The sequence below is a fragment of the Aythya fuligula genome, chromosome 4 (genome assembly GCF_009819795.1).
Source record: "Aythya fuligula isolate bAytFul2 chromosome 4, bAytFul2.pri, whole genome shotgun sequence".
NCBI classification, from domain to species: Eukaryota; Metazoa; Chordata; class Aves; order Anseriformes; family Anatidae; genus Aythya; species Aythya fuligula.
In genome coordinates, this window is record NC_045562.1 from 61676824 (window position 1) to 61698913 (window position 22090).

A 22090-nucleotide genomic window follows, 5' to 3' on the forward strand; every position below is an offset into this window, starting at 1 on the left:
GTTTTTATTCCTGAGGCACAACTTGTGCTAAAACCTGACCTACAGCGGTTGTCCGTACTACCAAGAGGTGGACCCACTGAGCCTGACTGACAGCAAAGAACAACATTTATCTTCAGTGCTCTAAAACCTGACTGTTCCTGGAAAGGCCTTTTCTCAAGCATACAAGTGGGGTGCGTGTGAGGGGAGGATATTCTGAATTCAGTACTTTTATCTCAAAGCTTAGCTGCAAGCAGCCCTCAGCTGGTAATTTCTGTAGCTCAAAAATTTAAACCATGTTGATACGTTATACAGTAGATAAAACAGAAAGAAGGCATTATAACGCCCTCTCCCCCGAGAAAACAAACAAAAAAACACTAAAGACATTTTTTGGTCAAGTAATCAGGCAAACATCCCATTCTATATAATTACAGATAATTATGTTGTAAAACTTGAATACTTTGGTTGGAATTTTGGGAGAGGCCAGCCCCGTATTGTGAAACAAACCTTCATAGATAATGCCAAACGTTAACAAGCCTCTAATATTGCTAGTTATACTGTCACGGGCACCGCTCGTGTTTACCTACAACTTGTAACAGAGAGAAAATCCGTGTCCACCTCAGCGTTAGAGAATGGCTTTGGAATTTCTCTGAGGAGGGCATTGGCGCTACAACACCCAGCTCCCTGTCACGACGCCTCTGAGTCAGACCTCGAAGGGGCAGGTGTGAAAGGAGATTCCAGTTCTGAAATTATCAAAATAAATGGCCGTCTCCACCGCCTAAAACTGACAGGAGGCAATGCCCAAATTAAGGAAAAATGAAGATGAGGCCTGTCTAACCTAGGCCTTTCATGAGTGGGTGAGCGCGAGAGGCGGCTGTGGTGCGCTGGCGGGCACCGGCACCCGTCGGCTGCCCTCCCGCCCCTCAGCACCCCTACTTCGCCCTCAACTTCCATTTTAACGCTGTTGGGTTCTGTTAGGGCGCTGCTGGAAAATCTGAGGCGGAACCGCAGCAACCTGAAACACTGTATTGCGTTTGGATACAAATCCGGGCGATTTCGGGCAAAAGCCCGGAGGTGTCAGCCGGGGCGTGACAGCTCCCCACGAGCCGCGAGGGGCTGTAGAAGGTCGGGGAGCAGCACGGGCTCCATTTGACAAGGGCGAGGCGACGAGGAGCCCCGAGGAAAGACATGAAAAGCACCTCGCCTCCCGTCCCCAAAGCGAAACGGGGTCCGCGGGAGCCGAGGAGGGGCCGTCAGCCCCAGCCCCTCCACCTGCCGCGGCCACCCCTCGCCTCCCTGCCCGTCCCCGGGCGCCCCCCGCTCGCAGCCGGGCTCCCCGCCGCCGCCCCCGGTACCTGGTGGTGGTTGTAGGAGTTTCTCTGCTGCAGGAAGGCGGCGGCGGCGGCCGCCGCCTGGTGTTGGTGCTGGAGCTGGGGGCTCACAGGGGATCTCCGGTTCTGCTGCTGCTGCTGTTGCTGCTGCTGCTGCTGCTGAGGTAAATTCATCTGCGGCGGCGGCGGGGGGGCGGCGGCCGAGAAGGGGCTGCTGAAGGGCCCGGCGCACGGGTTGTGAGGAGACACCGGCGAGAAGCTCTGGAAGAAAGCGGGGTTGATCGATGACGGGATCCCCGGGTAGAAGCTGGTCTCGGACTCCGGGCTCGGCGGCGGCATGGCGCTGATCTGCCCGCCGCCGCCGCTGGACGCCGGAGGCTGCTGCGTTTGCTGCGGAGGCGGCGACGAGGTCTGCACCGACCAGGGGGTGCCGAAGCCGGGCAGCGGCGGAGGAGGAGGGGAAGCCGCCGAGGAGGAGCCGCCCCCGCTCTGGTGATGGGGGCTGGGGATCTCCGGGCTCTGCAGGCTGCTGAAGCCAGAGCCCAGCCCGCCGGGCAGGAGGTTCCCGGGGCTGCCCAGCAAGTGGCTGTTCGGGGGGGACTCCATGGGGGGCGGCTTGGCTTTCGCCTGCAGGCGAGGAGGAGACGGCGGCGGCGGATTCAGGCAGGAGGAGGCGGCGGCCACCCCCACATTGGGGTCGGCGGCCACCGGTGCCGGCGGGCAGGAAGGGGCGAGCCGCTCGGAGCCCCCCCGGTGCTCGGCCGGGCTGAGGGGCCGGTGGCGAGGGTAGTCCCCGGGCGGCGGCGGCTCCGGGGGGTGACCGCCGAGGAGCTGGAGCTGCTGCTGCTGCTGTTGCCTGTGCTCCTGCTGCTGGTACTTGTCAGTGGGGTGGCTGAACTGCTGCTGCTGCTGCGGGGGGTGGTGATGATAGTCTGGGGGGTGGTGGTTATTCAGGGGGTGGCTGCTGCCGAGCTGGGCTGGGCTGCTGAGCGGCGGCGGCTGCTGCTGCTGCTTAAACTCTTTCCTCTTCTGGCTCAGCTGAGGAGGCGGCGGCTGCTGCTGCGGTTGCTGCTTGTTTAAATCCTGGTGGGGGCTGAGACTGGGTTTAAAGTCAGAGGAGGGGTGGCCGGGAGGGGGGTGTCCTGATGCGGGGCTGCTGCCCAGCCTCTCGCCGCCCGGCTGCTGCTGCCGCTGCTGTGTCACCCCCAGGAGCAGCTCATCCTGCATGGCGTGGGGATGCGCAGCGGCGGCCGCCGACGGGAACGGCGAGGGCGGCGGCACACCGGACACGCCGCCGCTGGAGGAACCGGTTGCGGTGGGTGAGAAGGGGCAGGAGGAGGAGGAAGACGAGGAGGAGGAGGCTGCCGGGGAGGGGAAGGACCCCGCGTAGCCAGCGCCTCCTACACCCCACGGCGGGCTGGGGCTGCGGCTGGGGGCCGCTGCCGGCGGCAGGCTGCGGTCCCCCATGGGCCGGCGGGGACTGCCCCGGCACCGCGGGGCGAGGACACCCCGCCCGGCTGGAGACAAAGATAATTAATTAATTAACCTGGGAGGGGGGCCGGGGAGGGGGGTGAGCACTATCGGAGACCACTACGTATGCCTAAAAACAGCCGCTCCCTACAATAAAGCCCTCGCCCTAACCTCCGCTGTACTGTTTTTTTAAAAACTGAATGTTTCGGTAATAAATAACCCTATTTTATCCTTTTTTTTTTTTTTTTCCCTCCCCCCTCCTGCTTCTCATTTATTGACCCCCGTCAGGGCAGCCCTTCCCCTCCCAGCCGCGCCCGCCCGCTGGATCATCCCCGAGAGCCCTTGGCAGGTCGCCTCCCCCGGGGCAGGCCCCCCCCCCCGTCTCCTTCTTCCTCCTCCTCCTCCTGCTGCTACACAACAGTTCCGGGGCTGGCCACCGAGCGCCGGGCTCCGAGCACCGCGCGGGGCAGCAGGGAGGCCGGCCGTGCCGCCGCCGCCGCCTTGCTGAAGCGGGGCCCCGCTCCACTCCCCCCTCCGCCGCCGCCTCCCCCGCCCCCAATACCGGCTGCCGGCCGGCCGCAACCCCCTTAAGAACGCCGGAACATTCGTCATAGTTACGTCACAGCGCGCCCCGCCCCGCCCCGCCCGACCTCGGTAATGAGCCGGCTGCTGGGGGCCACGCCCCCCTGATGAATAATGCACGAGCGCCGGCAGCCCCGCCCAATCGCGCGGGGAGGGGGAGGCTCGCGCTGCCCAACGACGCAGGGCGCCGGCGGGCGGGGTGGGCGCTACCATTTTAATAGGAGAGGGGGGGCCGGGGGGAGTTGTGTGGTGGTTCGTTCCGCCGCCTGGCAGCCTTATTTGCATTGACGCAGGCGCGGGGAGGGGGTGGGGCGCGGCGGCACGAGCCCAGGGGCTGGCGAGGCCCGGCCGTCATGGCGGCGGGGGGCGCCTGGTGGGGGGGGCACGGGGCACAAATAAACGTTGGGGGCACGAGGCTGGGCCTGTCGGGCTCTTCTCCAGGAGTCCGTTAGTGGACACCGTCAGAAGCTGTGTGGCTGCTTTCTGTTGGGCCAGTGGACCCTCGGCCATTGGAAACATCCCTTATTTGTTAAATTGGTGTGGGTTTGTTTTATGTGAATAAAATGCAGATTAAATGAAATTCTGTGTCTGTGCTCATCTCTGACTTGAACATGGGCTTGTTCGGGGGTGTATGTTTGGGTTACATATCCGCGTATATCCATACCACTTTGTAGGGTTACCACACAAGCACATTGGCAGCGCAGCAGACGAGTTGATAAATATTTCCCTTTGCTGTGTTTCCCCTTAGCGCCCCACCATTATTCATTACGTTGGCATCCATTCTAACTCCGCAGCTGTCTTGCACGTAACGAAGCGTAGGGTGCCGACCCAGGCCCTGTCGATGATGGCATGCTGAGGAAATGTTGCCGGCCGAGTACTGCCTGTGCTCTGAATAGCGCGTTGCTGCACGGCCCGGTCCTCACCAACGTGGCTCTGGGGAGCTGTAGAACTGGTAGGATCCAGCTTGCCTCTGTGTCATGCGCCTGGCGTTCGGTTATGTGCAAGCCCGAACAGAAGCTGTCCTCTACCTGGGGTGTTTGCTGGCATCTGACCAGGGTGGAAGTAGCGCTGCGCTGTTCTCTCCCGCAACCAGCCACTTATTGCTAGAAAGTGCATAGGAACTCGTTCGGCTATTGTTTTTGTCCCCTCACCTTTACATTGAGCCCAAATTCTAGCAAATCTTCACTCAGAATAGTTATTGAGGTGTCCATGAGCTTTTAACTCATAGGATCATAGAATCATTAAGGTTGAAAAAGACCTCCAAGATGATCTGGTCCAGCCATCCCCCTACCACCAATGTCACCCACTGAACCATGTCCCTAAGCACCAGGTCCAACCTTTCCTTAAAAGCTCCCAGGGATGGTGACTCCACCACCTCCCTCAGCAACCTGTTCCAATGCCTGACTGCTCTTTCTGAGAGGAAGTATCTCCTAATTTCCAACCAGAACCTCCCCTGACGCACAAGAATACTCACACCTTCTATGACAGCCTATGTATACCATGGTAGCTATCTACTCCAATCATACACATTTATTAAAACAACTTTAAAGAGAGGAATCTCATCTCTTTTTAATCATGTATAAAGTAAGCATCCACTCTGAATTAGTTCCCTCATCTGCAAACAAAAGACAGATGCTACCAAAGGATGATTCATCTTACCCTAGTGCAGGTACCTTTAGAGAGAGAAACCTGACCTTTCGCTGTTGATTTTGAGGAAAAATTTTGAAGCTGTTTCTTACCCAGGTGTTCAGAGGTGCTCCTTGGTTGTGTGGGTTCTTAACCTCAGTACAAACAAGAATGGCTGTGCTGAGTCAAACCAAGAGTCCTTGGGGCTCCTGTCCCTTCTGCCTCTGATACAGGATCCCGGCAGCCCTTAGTTCTTGGGGTATGCCAGGGCCAGAGATTCAAGCTTCTCCTCCACTAGATCAACTCCCTTCAAGTAGTGGTGGGCCCTGTCCTTGGTTTTCCAAGGGCTTTGTCCTTTGTTTTCCCTCTCCACTTCCCTATTTTTGACCATTTGCCATTCACACCCTCTTGCTTTCATCTTTTTCTCCCTTATAATCACTTGATTCCTTCTTGCTTTCTTATTTCTTAGCTGCCCCTTTGCAGGGAAGATTTGAGATCATTTTTGGATTGGGCTAGTAGGAAAGAAACAAAGCGTGTGAAAGCAGATGCCTAAATGAATGTGTAAGAACAGGCTAAACATGTGAAAAGTTTGCTTCAGTTACCTCAACTGTTTGCTACTCAGGGTTCTTGTGAGTCATGCTTTTCCAGAGCTTAGGCGATGCTGGGATGCCTGGACACCATGTTCCCTGATAGTCACTGGAAATTGGCCCCAAACCTGGGCCTGAAAAGGGGAGCCCCTGACCCGAATGAGCTGGGGATGCTAGAGGGGAGCCACTTATCTCAGATGAGGAGCTTTGACTACACAGAGGATGTCAGGAGCAGCGAGTGCCAAGCTGCATGTGACAGCACTGTATGTACCATGTAAATTGGAAAAAACAGGTGTTGCAAAATAAGCTGTCAGGTCAGTAAGACCCAATATACCTAAGTTATGCTTCTTGCAGCCGTTAATCAACCTGCTCCTGTGTATTTGTTGTAACAAATGTGCCGGGCATCGGCTTCACCTGGGAGGCCTGTGGCAGAGCTGGGGCTGACAGCCCTCCTGGGTTTGTCAGTGCCATACAAACAATGACCATCTGATTTTGTCTTGCTGCCTTCTGCATCATCCCCTGTGCGTGAAATTCTGTGTGCCAAACTGAACGAGCAATGCTATACAACACAAAGTGTAAAGACAAAGCTGATAAACTGCTAGGGTTCCAAAACACCTCTTCTGGCTGCAAGTGAGGTGGTGTGGAAAGCATCATCAAGGCAGTACTTCTGAATTTTACCCCTGAGTGGTTATTGCCTCCTCTAGAAATTACCATGCACGGCTTAAGTTCCTGCCTTTTCATAAAACCAGTAGAATAATACCTGCAATTGGCCAGTGTTAGAGGCAGGGTATTATTATGCAAGACAGAACTTTGGCTCATTTTTTTTTTTTTTTTTTCTGCTTGAACGGCAACAACAACAAAAAAACAAAATCCTCCAAACTTTTAGCAGTTTTAAATGCCGAAAGGGATTGTGCTGACATGCTGTCTTCTTTTGAGCAGTCTGCGGATTTAGCTTCTTTTAAAAATGTGAGTTCTTGGGGGTAGAATCCATACCTTCTCCTAATCAGATACCACTAAGCTCATTACAGTTTTGGAGAGTATATGGAGAGAAAATTTAACTGTGGTATGTAGACTTTCATGTAAATGCACAGTTATTTCAGTGTTTCCTCTTTTTGCAAGTTAACAAAAACACCAGAATATCAGGAGCCTAACATGTAAAAAAAGAATATAACTGTGCTGCCAGGAGCTGCTGTTTCCCTCCCATTAGTTACTTGGAAGATCACAGTGGCTGTGTTTTTGAATATGGGCTGCAAATAACATGTTAACATGAAAATTATCTTTGCTCTCATTCCAGTACTAAAAGCTGCTTTTCTGCTTGTGTGTGTGTGTGTTATAGTTAAATTAAACATAGCTACAGGTAGTTCGTACCAACTTCAAAAACCCTTTTTGTTGTTGAGTGGCTCAGCACAGAGAATCTTAGGTTGCTTGTAATGCAACAAGCTCTTCTTTCCAGAGCCCACAACACTTACAGGCTTTTCACCACTTACAGTGATTTACTGCTGTTTGACCCTTCTTCCAAGGCTTTGCAGCTACAAGAACATCCCCCCCCCCCCCCCCCCCCCCCCTTTTATTTTTTTATTTTTAAAATATCGATTTTTTTTTTCTCTTTACTATTTTACCTCTTCTTCTCCCTTTCTCCATCTTCTCTGTTTTGTTCCTGAGCTCCTTTCCCCAAGCTGTGTGTTTAGGTAGCTCTGTCTGTCCCGAGTTCTCAAGGGCTCTCTGCTATCAGGTCTGTCTCCCGCTCACCCCTGAGCAGGGAAGTACGATCTGCTGTCCTGTTTAAGCTTTGAAAGGGGCCTGTGTGTGCACTCCAGGAACAGCACATTGTTCTAACTGGTAACGAAAATACGTGACTAACGTACTTCTGATAGAGCTGCTTCCTCTTAACCTTAAAGCTGATTTTTGTTAATGACTTTTTCCTCCCATGGAAGCGTGAAAAGCAGTCTGGGAGTGCAGGTTGTTCATATAGAAAAACAGATGATGGGGTTTGACATTTCACAGCAAAAAGATGTCTAAAGACTTATATCAATGGTTTTTGTTTACTGTTTTTTTTTTTTTTTTTTTTTTTTTCCTTTTTGTTTGTTGTGTTGTTGATTTTTTTTAACTCTAAAAATAATAGTTATGCATTCTTATTATGGAGGTGGGCAAGTCTTTTCCAGTAATGAGCAGTCTGTTGAGTCACAGTAGCTTACATTTTTTGCAATGCTTTTTTTCTTCTTTAAAAGAAAAAAAATATTAATCATCCACATGTAACAAATATGTGAGAGAAACTGTTGTTTGATCACTGTATATCAGAATGAAATTAAAGGAGAGAGAAAATATAGCATCAAGGTTTGACATAGTTGGCTTTGTTTTCCCTATGCCCATCCTATTTATTTTATTTTATTTTATTATTTTTTTTTTAAGGCAAAAAGTCTTAAAATTTGTGGGAGATGGGCAGCATTTGTTCTTTATTCAAAGCCCTACTTACACCATGAGGGCTGTGCTGCCTGCTGAACTTGAAGGATATGGGTTCTGTTCACAGGAATGCAAACCAGTGATTTACTCTGTTTTTGCTCCTTTTCGCCCCGGAGTTTAACCAGCACATTAGACTAATATTTTCTTGCTTGCTAGTGGCAGTTTCTGTTTCTTTTTTGTTTTGGATTTTTTTTTTTTTGGTAGTGGAAGTCATTAGAGTTTCTCCCAAGAGAATCACTGCCAAAGTAAACAAACATCTTCATGAAAGGAAAATAATGTCTGTGGAGCATTCAGAATTCCGTGTTTTACAGAAGAGTATTTATGGCAACCAACTAGTGAATTAAAGTGAATGAAATCCTATTTCTAGTTTGCTGCTCCTGCTGTCTTAATTGAATGTGGCAATTTCTGCTAGCTTCTCAGCTGTGCAGTGCAAGTTCTCGGTATTAGTTTTAATTTAAGATGAAGGAAAATATAAGATGAAACTCAGCTTAGAAGGAGGATTTATTTTTTTTTAATTGTTGGGAATTGAATAGTGCTTCTGCATGTAAAACCCAAGGGAATCGCTATTGTCTCCAAAATGTTCTGCATGTGGTTGGCAAGAACAACAAGGACAGAAGAAAGTTCAGCTAAAAAATTCATAAAGGCTGCCTGGTGGAATGCATTGCAGTCAGCTGCACACCTCAGTGCTCTTATCCCTCTGAACTGATCATTTTTAGCTGAGATGAAACATTCTGAGGAACAGGAGGCTGGCAGATTTGTAGCATAGATTGTTTGAAGGTTTAAACACTGTGACAATCTCATCTTACTGCAAGTCTGTAGATAGAACGTAAGCTTGAGTTGCTGAAAAATGATAGAAAGGCTCCATGTGTACAGCCTACAAAACTGTGAAGAGCTTTTATTCTGTGTGCTGCAGAAGCCTGTGTGCTTTCCACATCCCGTCCAGGAGAGCGATAATTCCCCGGTGGAGCAAGCACACACTTCACATTCGTTGAGGATGAGACCGTATCTCGTTCTTTGTTTGGGCAGCGGCTCTCACAAAGGGGACCAGTGCTAACTGGGGACTTGCCAACACCATCATATGTTTCGTGACAAATGCTAAGTGTTCAAAAAGTTGGCACTACAAAATAGAGATACTGTCAATCTCTGTTTAATTCTCAAAATGGCTTGTCGGATTTTAAAGCTTGTGTTGTTGCTGGTGCACTCACGCATCAGACAGCATTTTTAACGGTCCTTCTAATATGTCCGGTTAATTTGGCTATATTACTAGGACATAAAACAAAATGATTCCTAGGACAGAGATTGCTAAGGTTTAACTGCTGATTTTTTTTTTCCTATCTGCTGTGTGCAGAGGAACAGTATGTCCAGCCGTGTGTACCGCTGTAGTCAGAACACTATTTTCTCAGCTTCTTTCCTATGTACAGCTCAGACACAGCTGCCACTATTTACCAAACATGAAGTTGTTGTTCACAGCTCAGGGGGTAAGTTTGGGTTCTGCTGTAAGGAACGCATGAGGCAGCTCTGTTAATTGCATGGATGCTCAGTGTGTATTTGTGTGTCTGAGTATTGTGGTGTTGCCTCTGAAATTTTAGGGCCTGATCTCACGATCTTTGGATAGGTCTCCAGAGATTGGTACAACCAACTTGTGCTACGAGCAACTGCGTGGTGTTTCCAGCATTGGAATAATCTGCTCCAAAGACTTGCATACCATGATCTGACAGTATTTAGGAGACCAGCTAGGAGACCCAAGGAGACGTCTGGAAATTTTTGAGCAGGGAGGCTTTGAAACAGAGCTCACGTATGCTGAATGGCATCCTGTTGGTAGCCTGTATCACCTGCATCAAGAAAGAGAGGTCTGCCCCTCTGCAGGACAGCATGGACCAAGTAGCCTGTTAAACAGGAGGAGTATATGTTTGCACCTCAGCAGACTGTAAAAGTCCATGCTTTAAATTTCTAGGGGAAGATTTGCCAAAGTTTGCTCATTAAACCTCTGGAAGCTGATAGGGGAGCAAGTTCCCCTTCTGAGCCATGGCATCTGTGCTGCACTAAAAGCAAAGACAACCTATGATGTATATGTGAAAATATATTCTCTTCTACTTGACCTTATTTCCTCTTTGAATGTAAGACGGATGTTCAGCAATTTTACAAGAACACCCACTGTTTCACTAAAAAATATTTTCAATGGATTCTGTGAGAAATTTTCTGCTTTAATTAGGAATTATCTTAGAAATTAGCGATACAGATCCTTCCGATTCGCTGTAGGACTAATCAAACTTTTATGTACAGGCTAGAATTGAAGAAATGCAGACTGAAATTAAGAAAGCTATTAACCGTATCATTGTAAATAATTATGACTATATATCCAGTAACTGAGGTGAGGTCGACAACTCCAGGGCTGGCCATTGCAATATCAGAATGCAACCAGTCCGAACTGCTGGGTGACTCAAGGGAAGGATGCTCATCTTCCTGTTTACAGAGGGTGTACAGTATCTGTTATGAAATATTCCAGCATCCATGGCACTAACGTTGAGACTGGCCGAGCGAAGAGGCCATGCCTCTGGGAGGAGGAAGAGGAAGGCCTGCACACAACGAGGAAGAGACTTGAACTCAGCTCTGCCATACAGCAAATGAATGTTCCCCCTGGGATTTTTTTTCTTTTCATTTTTGAATGTATTTATTTACTTAAAGCTATTATGTTGAATATCTGAAGAGTGCAGGGTGTCTGATAGTGAAGCTTTCAGTTTTTTTGCTGCCTGTCTCTCTCCTTCTTTTAAATATGCCTACCCCTAGCAGCACTCAGAAATAAGAACTCTCAAGTCCTCTCATATACTTTACATCTCTCTGATCTACTGATCAATTTTGAATCAATTCTAGCTTCATCTTTTTTTTTTTGCCATTCATGCTATTGTGATGATACAAAGACACAGAAAACCAATATGCCTCTTTCACCATGTATATTTGGATTAATAAAACTGTATTATTCTTGTGGTTCTTTCCTTGGGCTCATTTATAACATTTTTTAATAATTAAAAAAATAAAGAAAAGAAATCCAAGAAAAATTATGCCAAGAAATATGTAAAAAGATGAATGCATTAGAATATTTGTGCTAAAATATTTTAGAGTGCATTAGCAGTACAAAAGAATCATTGAAACCTGGGAAATGTAGTGAAAATAATGTACTTCAATAAAATGAAATATTAAAAAAGAAAATACATAAAGTCATCCAGGAAACCATAATTTTCTGCTATAATGAGAACCTGAGGGGAATGTGGAGTTAAATTTAATGTATTTCTTCAAACTACATTTTTAACCCTTTATGCAGTGTTTTACTAAGAATAATTAAGGTTGTTTGGATAACTTAATTGCCAATTCCTCTACCTGCGTATGTTTAGATTTTTTTTTGCAAGTTTAATCTAACTCTGGTACTGGAAGTCATACCTTCTAACTGCATAGCTACGAGGTGAAGAGACCAGGGAAAAGTCAGACCTATTATGCTCATCTTTTATAAAGAGAACAGAAAATCTACTGTAATTATGTCATTTCCTCTGTCATTATGGCATTGAGAGCCCAGATCCATTTTTATGCAGTGGCACAAAACAGTTTACTATTTAAGTATAGTTTACAGGAGCCACTTTGCAGAATTGATATTCACATATGCCACAAATCAATTGTACCCATGATATTAAAAGGGAAAATTACTTAGATCTTTAAAAATCCTCAAACCTTGGTAAATCTCCTTGAGTAACTGTGATATAATTTTGGGTCAATGTGCTTTGACTGGAGGTCGGTCAAAGTGAATCATCCAGGGAAGCTTTGTTTTCCTATTTGTAGTCTTTTTTGTGCATGCCCATGTAGTGTATTGTAACTGAAGAGAAAAAAAAAAAAAAAAAAAAGCTTATAAATTTTATACATCAAGAAATGAAAGGGCTTTTCATTCTTTCATTCTTTCTTTCTTTGTCTTTATTTCTTTCTCCCCTTTTTTTTTTTTTTATTTTTCTTCCACTTCCCCTTTTATTATTTTTATTTTTTTTCCAACTAACCTCTTTTTTTCAACTTTGAAAGGTCTTCTTTATATGAGGAAATTTACCCCATATAAACACAGACAACAGTAATATAATTATGCCTTGTGGACACTTTAATCTTGTATGAATGCCTGTAGAATACAAGTGTCCACATGGGGAGTTATACCATCACAGCTAGAGTGGTGTAATTATGCTGGTGAATTCTGTATGAAGACAAATGCTTTATGAAACGGAATTTTATTTTGTCTTTCCACTTTTCAGCTTATTTATGTTCCAAACTAAAAGGACTTGATCAAATCAATGGAAGTAATGAAAATTCAATGGTTATCAAGTAGACTGTCAAGTGCTGAGGAAATCGGAAAGTAATAAATATATATGTTTCATGATAATATTCATGTGCATTGTCGTTCTTATTCTCTTGCCAGTGTCTGAGTTTGTGAGGGGTTTAGTGAAAATTAATAAAAAAAAGTCTGTTTTTTGCTCAGCCTCATAAACTAATATCCCCAATAGCTAAACACTGGTAGAATATTATGGATTCTTAGCTCTTATAAAAAGCAACCAGGATTTCAGGCAGATATGACACTGGAGAATTACTTGAATACTTGTTAGCATCTGCAGGTCTTCTGCAGCTAGTGCTGAGCAGATTAGCCATTGAATTTCTATATTTCCTGCATCTCAGTTAAACTGTAATTACTTAAATATGTGAGTACCAGAACAGTATTCAAAGTCTTCTTTACAAAAATTACCCATTTACAAGAAAATAACTTTCAATATGTTGGTAGGAGTATAGGGAAACTTAGATAGTTAGTTACAGAATGTGCTTGGGGTGAATTACAAGCATGTCTCAGTGTAATTGTTTCAGGACTTTAAGAAAGAAGAGCCCAATAATTTTGGTGACCTAAGCCAGCCCAACCTTAATATTGACCACAGAGCATTGCCTTGACATTGTTCCTTGAAGACCATTATTTCAAGGTGAGCTTCATTAAAAAGATATCTGGTTCATATTTAAAGAGTTGAGAGAACAAAGAGTCTACCACATCTATACCAGCACTCCCCACTCAGGTGAAGTGTTTTATTTGTGGTCTGATTTTGGATTCAAATTCCTTTGTTGAATCTTTCCAGGATTAAAAAAGCCTTTAGTGCTGGACATTATTCAATGAAAATACTTACAAGCTGGGATCAAGGCATCTCGGCCCTCTTTTGTTGTTAAGCAAATTTCATTGTGCTGCTTTAGTTTCTAACCGTAAGGCAAGATTTCCATATCACCAGTTTTTCCTGTAGTTTCTTTCAAGTTTACAAACCACCTTCTTAAGTAAGGACATCAGGGCTGTATGTGGCCACAACGGTTATTACTAATGAGAGAATTACAGCAGGAGCTGAACAAAAATATGCTCTCCTCTTTCTGTTCTTGAAGCATGGAGGAAGAAATAAAGACAAATATACTGCATCTATCAAAATTTTCATTTTTCATATGTCTTGTCACAAGCCTTTTATAATGAGCAATGCCACGTAAGGTGTAAGATGTTATGCTTTCCCAAGGCAAGCTGATTAGAGGGACACACCAATGTGGCATCTTGCTGTGATAACCTGAATGTTTGTTTTTGCCCTGGCTAGTATTGCATACAATGGGAGGGCTTCCTTCCTGCTTCATATTTAGTTTATCTGCTAAAATTTTTTGAGAGTTGAAAATACAGTCTCCAAAGTTTTAAATCATTTACTTTTTGTTCCAACATATATAACCAATTTTTTTATCACTGATAACATTTACATTTATGACATGGACATGAATTAAAGTGATGCAGGTTACAAGGGTAGCTTGGCTTTACCTTTCTTATTTACTACTTTGACAAGTTTTTACATGTAAAATTTCCTGGCACTGATTTTTTGTTTTCTTCAAATCATATCCGAATATATTTGCCTAAGACTATGAACAGAATTAGTCCAAAAAGTCTTTCCAGTGAGCTCAGTCTTGAAACAATGCAAATGAAAGATGGGTCTGATTTTGACTATGAGTAGAACCCTGTAAGTTATCTGTTTTGTAATTAGAGTACAGAGATTTTGCATAGTGCTGACATTGTAATCACTGTCATGCAATGGTTAGGTAACTGTTTTAAAAGCATATAAATATATGGTTTTGCAGTTGTATACTGTCACTCTGAAGCTGCTTCAGGCCTGCTGTGCAAGCAAAATGAAACAAAACATTTAAATTTCCATTTACTTAGTAATAGTTTCCAGTCCTCAACTGTTCTCTGCTGAGCAAACTGTGTGCTAGTCATGGTAATGCCTCAGCTAGATGATCTGAAGAATTTTTTGATGTCCTGAAAATAATGGGATCTAGTTTATAGTGGTTGTGCAGGGGTCTGTGTGAGGGGCAGGAGCACTCCAGAAGTGCACACAAAAGGGAATGAGGAAGTCCATCAGCCTGAGGACTACTTGCAACATGACCCTGAGTAAAAAATGAGAGGTGCTTGAAATTGTGAGCAAAGAAACCGTCTCCTGCTGTTTGCTTCCTACTGTGTTCAGGGAAACAGTACATAGTGTACATGCTTTGTAAATAAATAGGATTGCATTGGATAAATGCCTACCACTATCACCAAGTCGAGGCATAACACAAACAATATCAAAAATCAGCTAATTGTCTCTAATTGCATTTACCTACAATGTTTATAACTATATTTCAGAACATCCTCAGTGAGGGTGAATTGAGAGAAAGATAACACATTGACAGAACTGAACTAAAACTACACAGCAAGTCTGCTTTGCAGTTTGGAGCCCTAACTAAAAATTATATATTTCTAATAGCAATTTTCCCAGGAAAGGAAAAAAAATCCTTTTTTTTTTTTTTTTTTTCCTAGTCAGAAAGAAAACTTGATAGTTACAGAATTGTAGAAAAGCCTGTGCTGGAAGGGAGCTCTGGAGGTCATCTGCACCAAGGGTCTAGATGAGATAGATACTCAGGGGCCTGCCAAATGCAGTGACTGCCAGGGAGGAAGGTGTCCCCACTTGTCTGGGCAACCTGTTCCAACATTCACTTGCTCTCATGATGAAGGATTTTGTCTTATACTTGGATGGATATTCCCCTGAAGCAGCTTGTGCCTATTGCTTCTTGTTCTGTCAGAACCTCCATCTTCCCTACAACCACCTTTTAATTGTTGGAAGACTGTGTTCCCCCCTCAGCTGTCTGAGGGGCTATCTGATTTTTTTTTTTTTAATATATCTCTGGAACTAGATGGACCAAGACTGGACACAGCTGTGTCCTAGCAAGTGCTGGGTAGAACAGTGCAGACACATCCTCCTGTGGGCCTAGCGAGGCAGCCCATGGCACAGTCTGCCTTCATCGCTGCAGGAGCACGGGGCCTGCTCGTGTTCAGCTCGCCATCCTCCAGCACTCCTGGGGACATTTCTGCTCCCACACCCCAGCCAGTCAGACCCAACCACCACAGCTGCCCGGGGTAATGCTGCTCTTGGCATGCTTGTCCTTGTTAAGCTTCATGCAAGGTTTATTTTCAGTCAAAAGAACATCTCCTTTTAACCCCCAAAATATGGTTTCGGTTTTGAGTATGTATAATGAAACCAAAACACAGAAGGTCACAAAACTTCATGCAGAGAAGGGAGGTGCTCTCCTTAGTTTCCCCTAAAGCCCAATGACTTCAGCGCTCACCCGCAGCTTGGGACACCTGGGTTCAGTTCCTGACGTCTTTACAAGAGTTGGACCCATGTTGCTCACAACCCTGAGCACTGCCCTCGGGAGGAGGCTGGAGCAAGCCGTGACATATTCCGGGGTTCCTTCAAACTTTCCTGTTGCCATGGTAATATTTGTGTTTAATATACTTTTAATATTTCTCAGGCGAGGAGTTGCAAGCATCATACCTCCTCATTTAACCTCTGCTAACTTGTCACCTGTGCACTCTCGCTTCTTCTTGCTTTACTTCAGAAATACAAAAGTCCAGAGAAATTCCCCCAAATGATTGAGAATAAACTGTGCCCAGCTCTGGTGTGATCTTTATGACATACTATGTCTTTGCGCTAGGTTTCTTTCCTTTGATGTGAATGAACTTGCCTGGAGTGAGGTGATTAGTCATGACTTGAATGCTTCCATCTTGGTAGTGCTGGTGAGTAAGTAGGGGCTACCTGAATTTAATTAAAATAAAGGTACTTATTGTAGTACTGTTTGCTTTGAACATAGTGGTACTTGGGCCTCTTTATTCTTTTCGTACCTCGTATAGCTTTATCTATATAATATAGTATGTTGTGTGAGATAAGAAATCTATTTGTTTTGTTCTAGTGGAGCCAGGAAATACCTAAAAATATTTTCAAATGCTGCACTTCTTTAACAAAAACTACTTGGGTATAACGTTTGATGTACTGGGTAATAAAAAGTCGATCAATATTCATTGCTACTTTTGTTTTATTTTGGAACCCAAGTGCCAGAATAAACAAACAAAAAACAACAACAACAACATACCAACAGCAAACAACACCATTAACACCAGCAGTTTCCTTGCGCAGTAAAAAGTGTGCAGTTGACTTCTCCACATTACATTGCACTTGCAGATATCAATACGTGAAAAACAAGGACAATTTTAATTTGATTAGTGTTTTGGAGGAAATAATATGACCATAATATATTTCTGAGATCATCTTCAAAAAATGTAATATCTTCAAAATTTCAAATGAAACTCATTAATTTGGAATTTGTAGCTTAGCATGAAAATGGCACAAATTTCCCTCCATCTTACTAACAGCAAAGCCAAATGCATGGCTGGCAGGCATGTGCTACAGGCGTGCAGGGTGCCAATTCTGTCAGAACGGAGAGCACTGCTTTTTAGGACTTGTCTGCAAATATGTCTTACCATCAGTAAATCCAAAATGAGGATTTGTTCTGAACATCAAGGGGAAGGAAAACACCTTAAATGTTCTAAATCTTTGGAAAATCTAAAGGATATCATTAGATGGAAATCTCTGCTCTGAGCATGAGATAAATCTGTATTGGGCTACTTTCTGATGCACAGAGCAGTGTCAGCTGCTGATCACCAGCACTCACAGGTACTGCAGTACCCTTTGCTTTGTGGAAACAGATTTTGGCAGCAGGCAGTATTATGTGCAACATAAAATCGACCAGATCTTTGGAACATCTTGTTTCCATAACTGAGTGCTAAAAGGGGAAATTTTAATGGAAAATGAGACTTCTCAAGGAAATCCTGCTGGGTATTCTTAAGGCTATGCTTTAATGAGCACACAAGTAAGTTACCTTGGAGAGGAAAGCTAGTCTAGTAAAGAAGGCACAAAGGTGATAATTAAACAAGAAATCAATATGTTAAATACGGAAAAGGGGGGCATAACTGGGAATGAAAATTAAATCTACAAAACGTGAAAGACTATTGGAGAAGATAAAGGCAATAAGGAATTAGTACTGGCCAGTAAAGGTTCAGACAATAAGAAGACGTTACAAATGTATTAGGAACAAAAGAACAACTAAATCAAGTATAGATTTCAGTCTTGCAGAAAGAGACAGAACAGATCCAATGGCTGGAAATCAAAGCTTGAAAAATTCAATCACTATAAAGATGCAGTGAGGGTGATTACACGTAGGAATAATTTCCCAGTGTAGGTAGGTGGTAAGCTTGCCATTGCTAGGAATTTAATCCAATTGGATACACTTTAATCTGACTCTGGGAACAGGCTTGTGAGTGTAGAGTATCTGTGTGGATGGCTGTGGAGGTCATTTCTACTGTGCAATCCGTACATCTGCAAATTTATATTTGTTCTTTGTCACTCCCTTCTTTCATAAGCTGTGGAAGAGAACAGAAAGCTCTCACTGCCCTCAACATGTTCCACACGCTCGGCTCTGCATCAAGACAATGACTTAAAAAACAAGGCCTCATGATTCAGGGCTACAGCTGGCTGACTGCCCAGGTTAATTCTGGATTTTTTAATTTCATGTTGCTCTGAAGCATTGGAGACAGGTGTAGCTAGTAATGAAACCTTGGAGAGACAGGGCCAGTTCTCTGTGCGAAGAGGAGTTCTCTCTTTTAGAGAGCTGCTAGTAGTAAGGCTGTTTCTTCCCAAAGCCAGGGTAACAAGGACTCTGAGGTCTTCTTGCTTTTCTCTTCATTATGACATGTAGGCATATCTGAGTTTGTAATTATGATCATTTGGGCGTATCTCATACATGTATAATCATATAATCAACCCACTAGCATTACTAGAGCCTGGAGCAGAGGCATCACAGGTTTTTTTGGTGTTCATATTAACCTTATTTCTTCAAGGCTGAGTTTATTTTATTTTATTTTATTTTATTTGTTTTTGCATAACCCAACTCACGGGAGAATACAGTGGTAAATGGGCAAGGTGTTATATCACATGCAAGATAGCAGCTTTTAAAGTTCTGCTTTAAATTCAACTGATTTATAAAGATCCTGTCAGCTTCGTTTTGCTGCAATAAGAGTTATAGGTGACAAACACCATTCCTTTTTTTCTTTTCAAAACTGGCTGATTCTAGTCTTGATGCTTGATGGAGTTGCAGGGCTGCCACACACGCTGCTCAAGTGCCTATTTACTGGCGGTGTGGAACAGCTAACAAAGGGTTTGTTGTGCTTGCAGCAGCGTTGCCTCCGAGTTCTGATTTTTTTTTTTTTCTTCTTCTTTTTTTTTTTTTTTTCCTGCAGTGCTCTCTGCCTTTTGTTTAAAAAACCCTGTCCTTCCTTCCAAGGCAAAAATAAGAAACCTTAGTAATAGTACAGGTCGTACACCATGCTGGAGAGGGAGGATGCAATAGTTGTTCTTATTGTTTTGGTTCAGTTGCGTTACAAACAGCGGTGAGCTGAAAGAGGGATTTCAAGCCGCTAGTGGAAGCCAGGCAAACACCATCATCTCCTGACAGGCGGACTGGTCTGTCAGCGTCCTGCCCGGTGAGCATGCTGACAGGCAGCTCTCCTCTTACACCAGTCTCTGTTGCACTTGGGTAAAAGTACTTACTTGCTTCACAATATCCTTCTTTCCGTAAGGGAAGCTGAGGCTGTCAGCAGACAGCTATTATCATCCCATTATGTTGTGAAAAGAGACCTGCAGTTTCATCAACATCATGTTTTCTTCTTAAGCATGTGAAGAAATGGCAGCCTCTGTCTTACACGAGCCATCATGTATTCTTTTGTCCTTTGTGGGACCAACGTAGGGATGCATTTGCAATTGCTATTTGTTGTGTGCAAGTGGAATTGGCACCTGCACGTGTAAATATACACATTGGCTTATCGAGGAAGGCACCTTACTTTGTCTATCATACAGTTCATCACGTCACTGATTTGCATCACATATAACGTTGGCTTATGATATATATATATGGTTAACCACATGTCATTGGCTTATGCTGTACCCACCTTCTAATAGGTCAGTGAATACCTACCTACCTGTAGCTTGTTGTGCTTGCGCAGGGATTTGTACATATGAGTTGCAAGCTAAAGCAAGTCTGTCTGGAAATGTAGAGATAGATAGGTTGAGAGAGATGAAGGGGAAAACCCAATAGATCCAGATACTTCCTCAGATGATGGAACTGCTGGGGAGTGGTTTGCTTTTGCTTTTGCTTTTTATCTCCTGAGGTGTGGTATACCCATGTTCTTCACATTGAAGCGCACTCCAACACGATACCTTCCAATCTTTCTGTGTCCTCACAGAAAGATTCCTTACATCCCCTTAGTTCCTTCACCATGGTGTTATACCTAGTTTTCCCTAAGGCTTTTAGCTACCATAGCTTGGCCTAATGACTGGGAATGACCCAGCAGGTGCCGTGGGGGAGATGCAGGCATCCTAGCTGCAGCTGGTACATGTCCAGTATGGTCAGCAGCCACTTCCAGCTGAACCTAATTGACTGCCCTTCTCCTCTGTGAGCAACAAAAATTAATGACTTTGGGAGCTACATTCTGTGATGTGCTAAATGTTGTACATGTCTGTTTTAAGATCTTACTATTTTAAAAATGTCTACTCAATTCAATTTGGTTGAAGCTGAACAGACTTGACAGAGAGACAGAATAATGCACGCAAGCTTCATTTCCTCAGGAAGCCATGCTAAAAAAAAATTCTACCTAGGAACACTTTCTGCAACCATTTGAGAAGCTTTCCATTAATTATCAAAATGAAGAAGCAGAGCGTGCTAACAGTGTGTTGATTTAAACAATCAGAATCCATCCCTCAACAAATAGACCTGCTGAAAAGAACAAAGAAAAAAAAAAACAGACTGTGTAATATTCATGTATCCATTGTAATAACAGACTGTGACCCTAAAAATCATCCTCTTCATCCCAAGCTCTACAGAATAGACAGGATTTAAAAGAGCATTTTACTTCTAAGGTGTCCAAGAAGCTCTATCTTTAAGGTTGTTTATTCAGACTGGGTCAGCCTGAATTGTTTTTTTCGTTCCTCAGTGTCAGTGCTCCTGGAGCATTTGGAGCTCAGCATCTCTGAAGGACTGCTGCTCCGCAAGGCTTCCTGCTCAATGTTCCTCTTACCCTTTACTGCTCACAGAGCTTCTGCCCTGTGCAGGACATACGTATCTACACGAGCTTTGCACAAGCATTTTGGATTCATTGCTACAAGGAAATGAAGAAAGAAAATGCACATTTTTTTGCATCACTGTTCCTATTGCTGTAAAGTCAATATTTTAAAGGCTTAAGAGTTTCTGAAAATGGAGTTTTGGCTTATTTTGAGTCAGCCTTCTGAGAATGATTTCCTTGCTTTCTGTGTTCTGAGGCCAGCCAGGAAGTGCAGTTTTTGCAAATCACCTCTTGTATTTTGGGTTAATCCAGGCCTTCCTGTGCTTTACTCGGTTGTTGTAGATGCATCTTATAATTTATATGGAATGTGGTTCATCTGTACTGTGACTAGAAAATGCTAAACACAAGCATTCAGTCATAGTTTATGCATCTGGTGATGCAGACTGGGATTTTTAGAAGAACCCAGAAGAATTAGGCATTCAAATTTCATTAAAATGCTGTGGAAGTGAAGCATATAAACTCTATTAAAAAACTCAGTCATTATCTATAACTCTTGTTCTCTCTCCAATTTAATTTGTGCATAAGTTTGCTTAGGGAAGAGTCACAGATGAGGCTGGTTTTGCACACCTTGTGTTCTCATTAGTGCTAAGGTGCAGTCCTATCTTAGGCACCTAGACTAATTTTTAAATGCAGCTTCATGTGCTAATCTAATTACTGTTTTTATGATTAAAACATTGCTTTCATAGCCATAGAAACTGTTGTTTCCATGAAACAGATCAATAAAATTGTTCATATTGATAGCTTGGTGAGTATGATTTTGAAAATATATAATATGCTTGTATGACACCTAACCTGCAAGTGATTTGTACCTTTCATGCTCTGAAATGCAAAGGTGAATAGAATTCACTTCAGAAAATAAAATGGTACTACAGAACATAAAAGAGTTGGATATATTACTTATAAATGCAATGCAATGTGACTTAAGATTACATTTAATATATTTTCAGCTGTCTAACAATACAAAAGCTTTGTCTATATGCAAGAATTAGTAAAGTAAAATATAATAAATATAATAAAAAATGAGACGTCAATTGGATACACTGTCAGATGAAGAAGATTAAGTAGGGAGTGGAGTTCTGCATTCAGAAAAGATGCATGTGACACTACAAAATATGCTTACTGGAGGAAGGAGTTAATACTTTTGCCAGCGTTGTTCAGCCCCTACATATTGCAAAAGAGAATTAATGGCTTTTCTGCCTCGTGCTGAAAATAGAATCCAAATTTAAGTTGTTTCTTGAAGGCAGATATAATTAGATCATGAAACTTCTGGCTTTTGGGTCTAAATAATAGCATTAGAATGGACACACTAAATTAGAGCAGGATACTGTCTCTTAACTGTTTCTGAGGGGAGAAGATAGGACCTGTGCAAACATGGAGTGATACTTTCCCCCATTTCCATCTGTGTGCAATGCACATAGTCCTTGAACTGTAGATTTACGTGCATTATATATTTAATAGCCCTTTCTGAATCCTTTCTCTATAGATTTTTCTAA

At 43.9% G+C, this 22090-nt stretch overlaps 1 protein-coding gene across 1 annotated transcript in view; it reads right to left on the bottom strand.

Annotated features, from left to right (window-relative positions):
• The window catches only part of CPEB2 (cytoplasmic polyadenylation element binding protein 2), a 49967-nt gene extending 47995 nt beyond the window's left edge, over positions 1-1972 (bottom strand). Inside the window, exon 1 of the mRNA XM_032186048.1 lies at positions 1332-1972. Coding sequence (XP_032041939.1) covers positions 1332-1913 — 582 coding nt within the window. The 5' untranslated portion in view covers positions 1914-1972. The remainder of the gene's footprint in view (positions 1-1331) is intronic.
• Positions 1973-22090: the final 20118 nt, after the last annotated feature.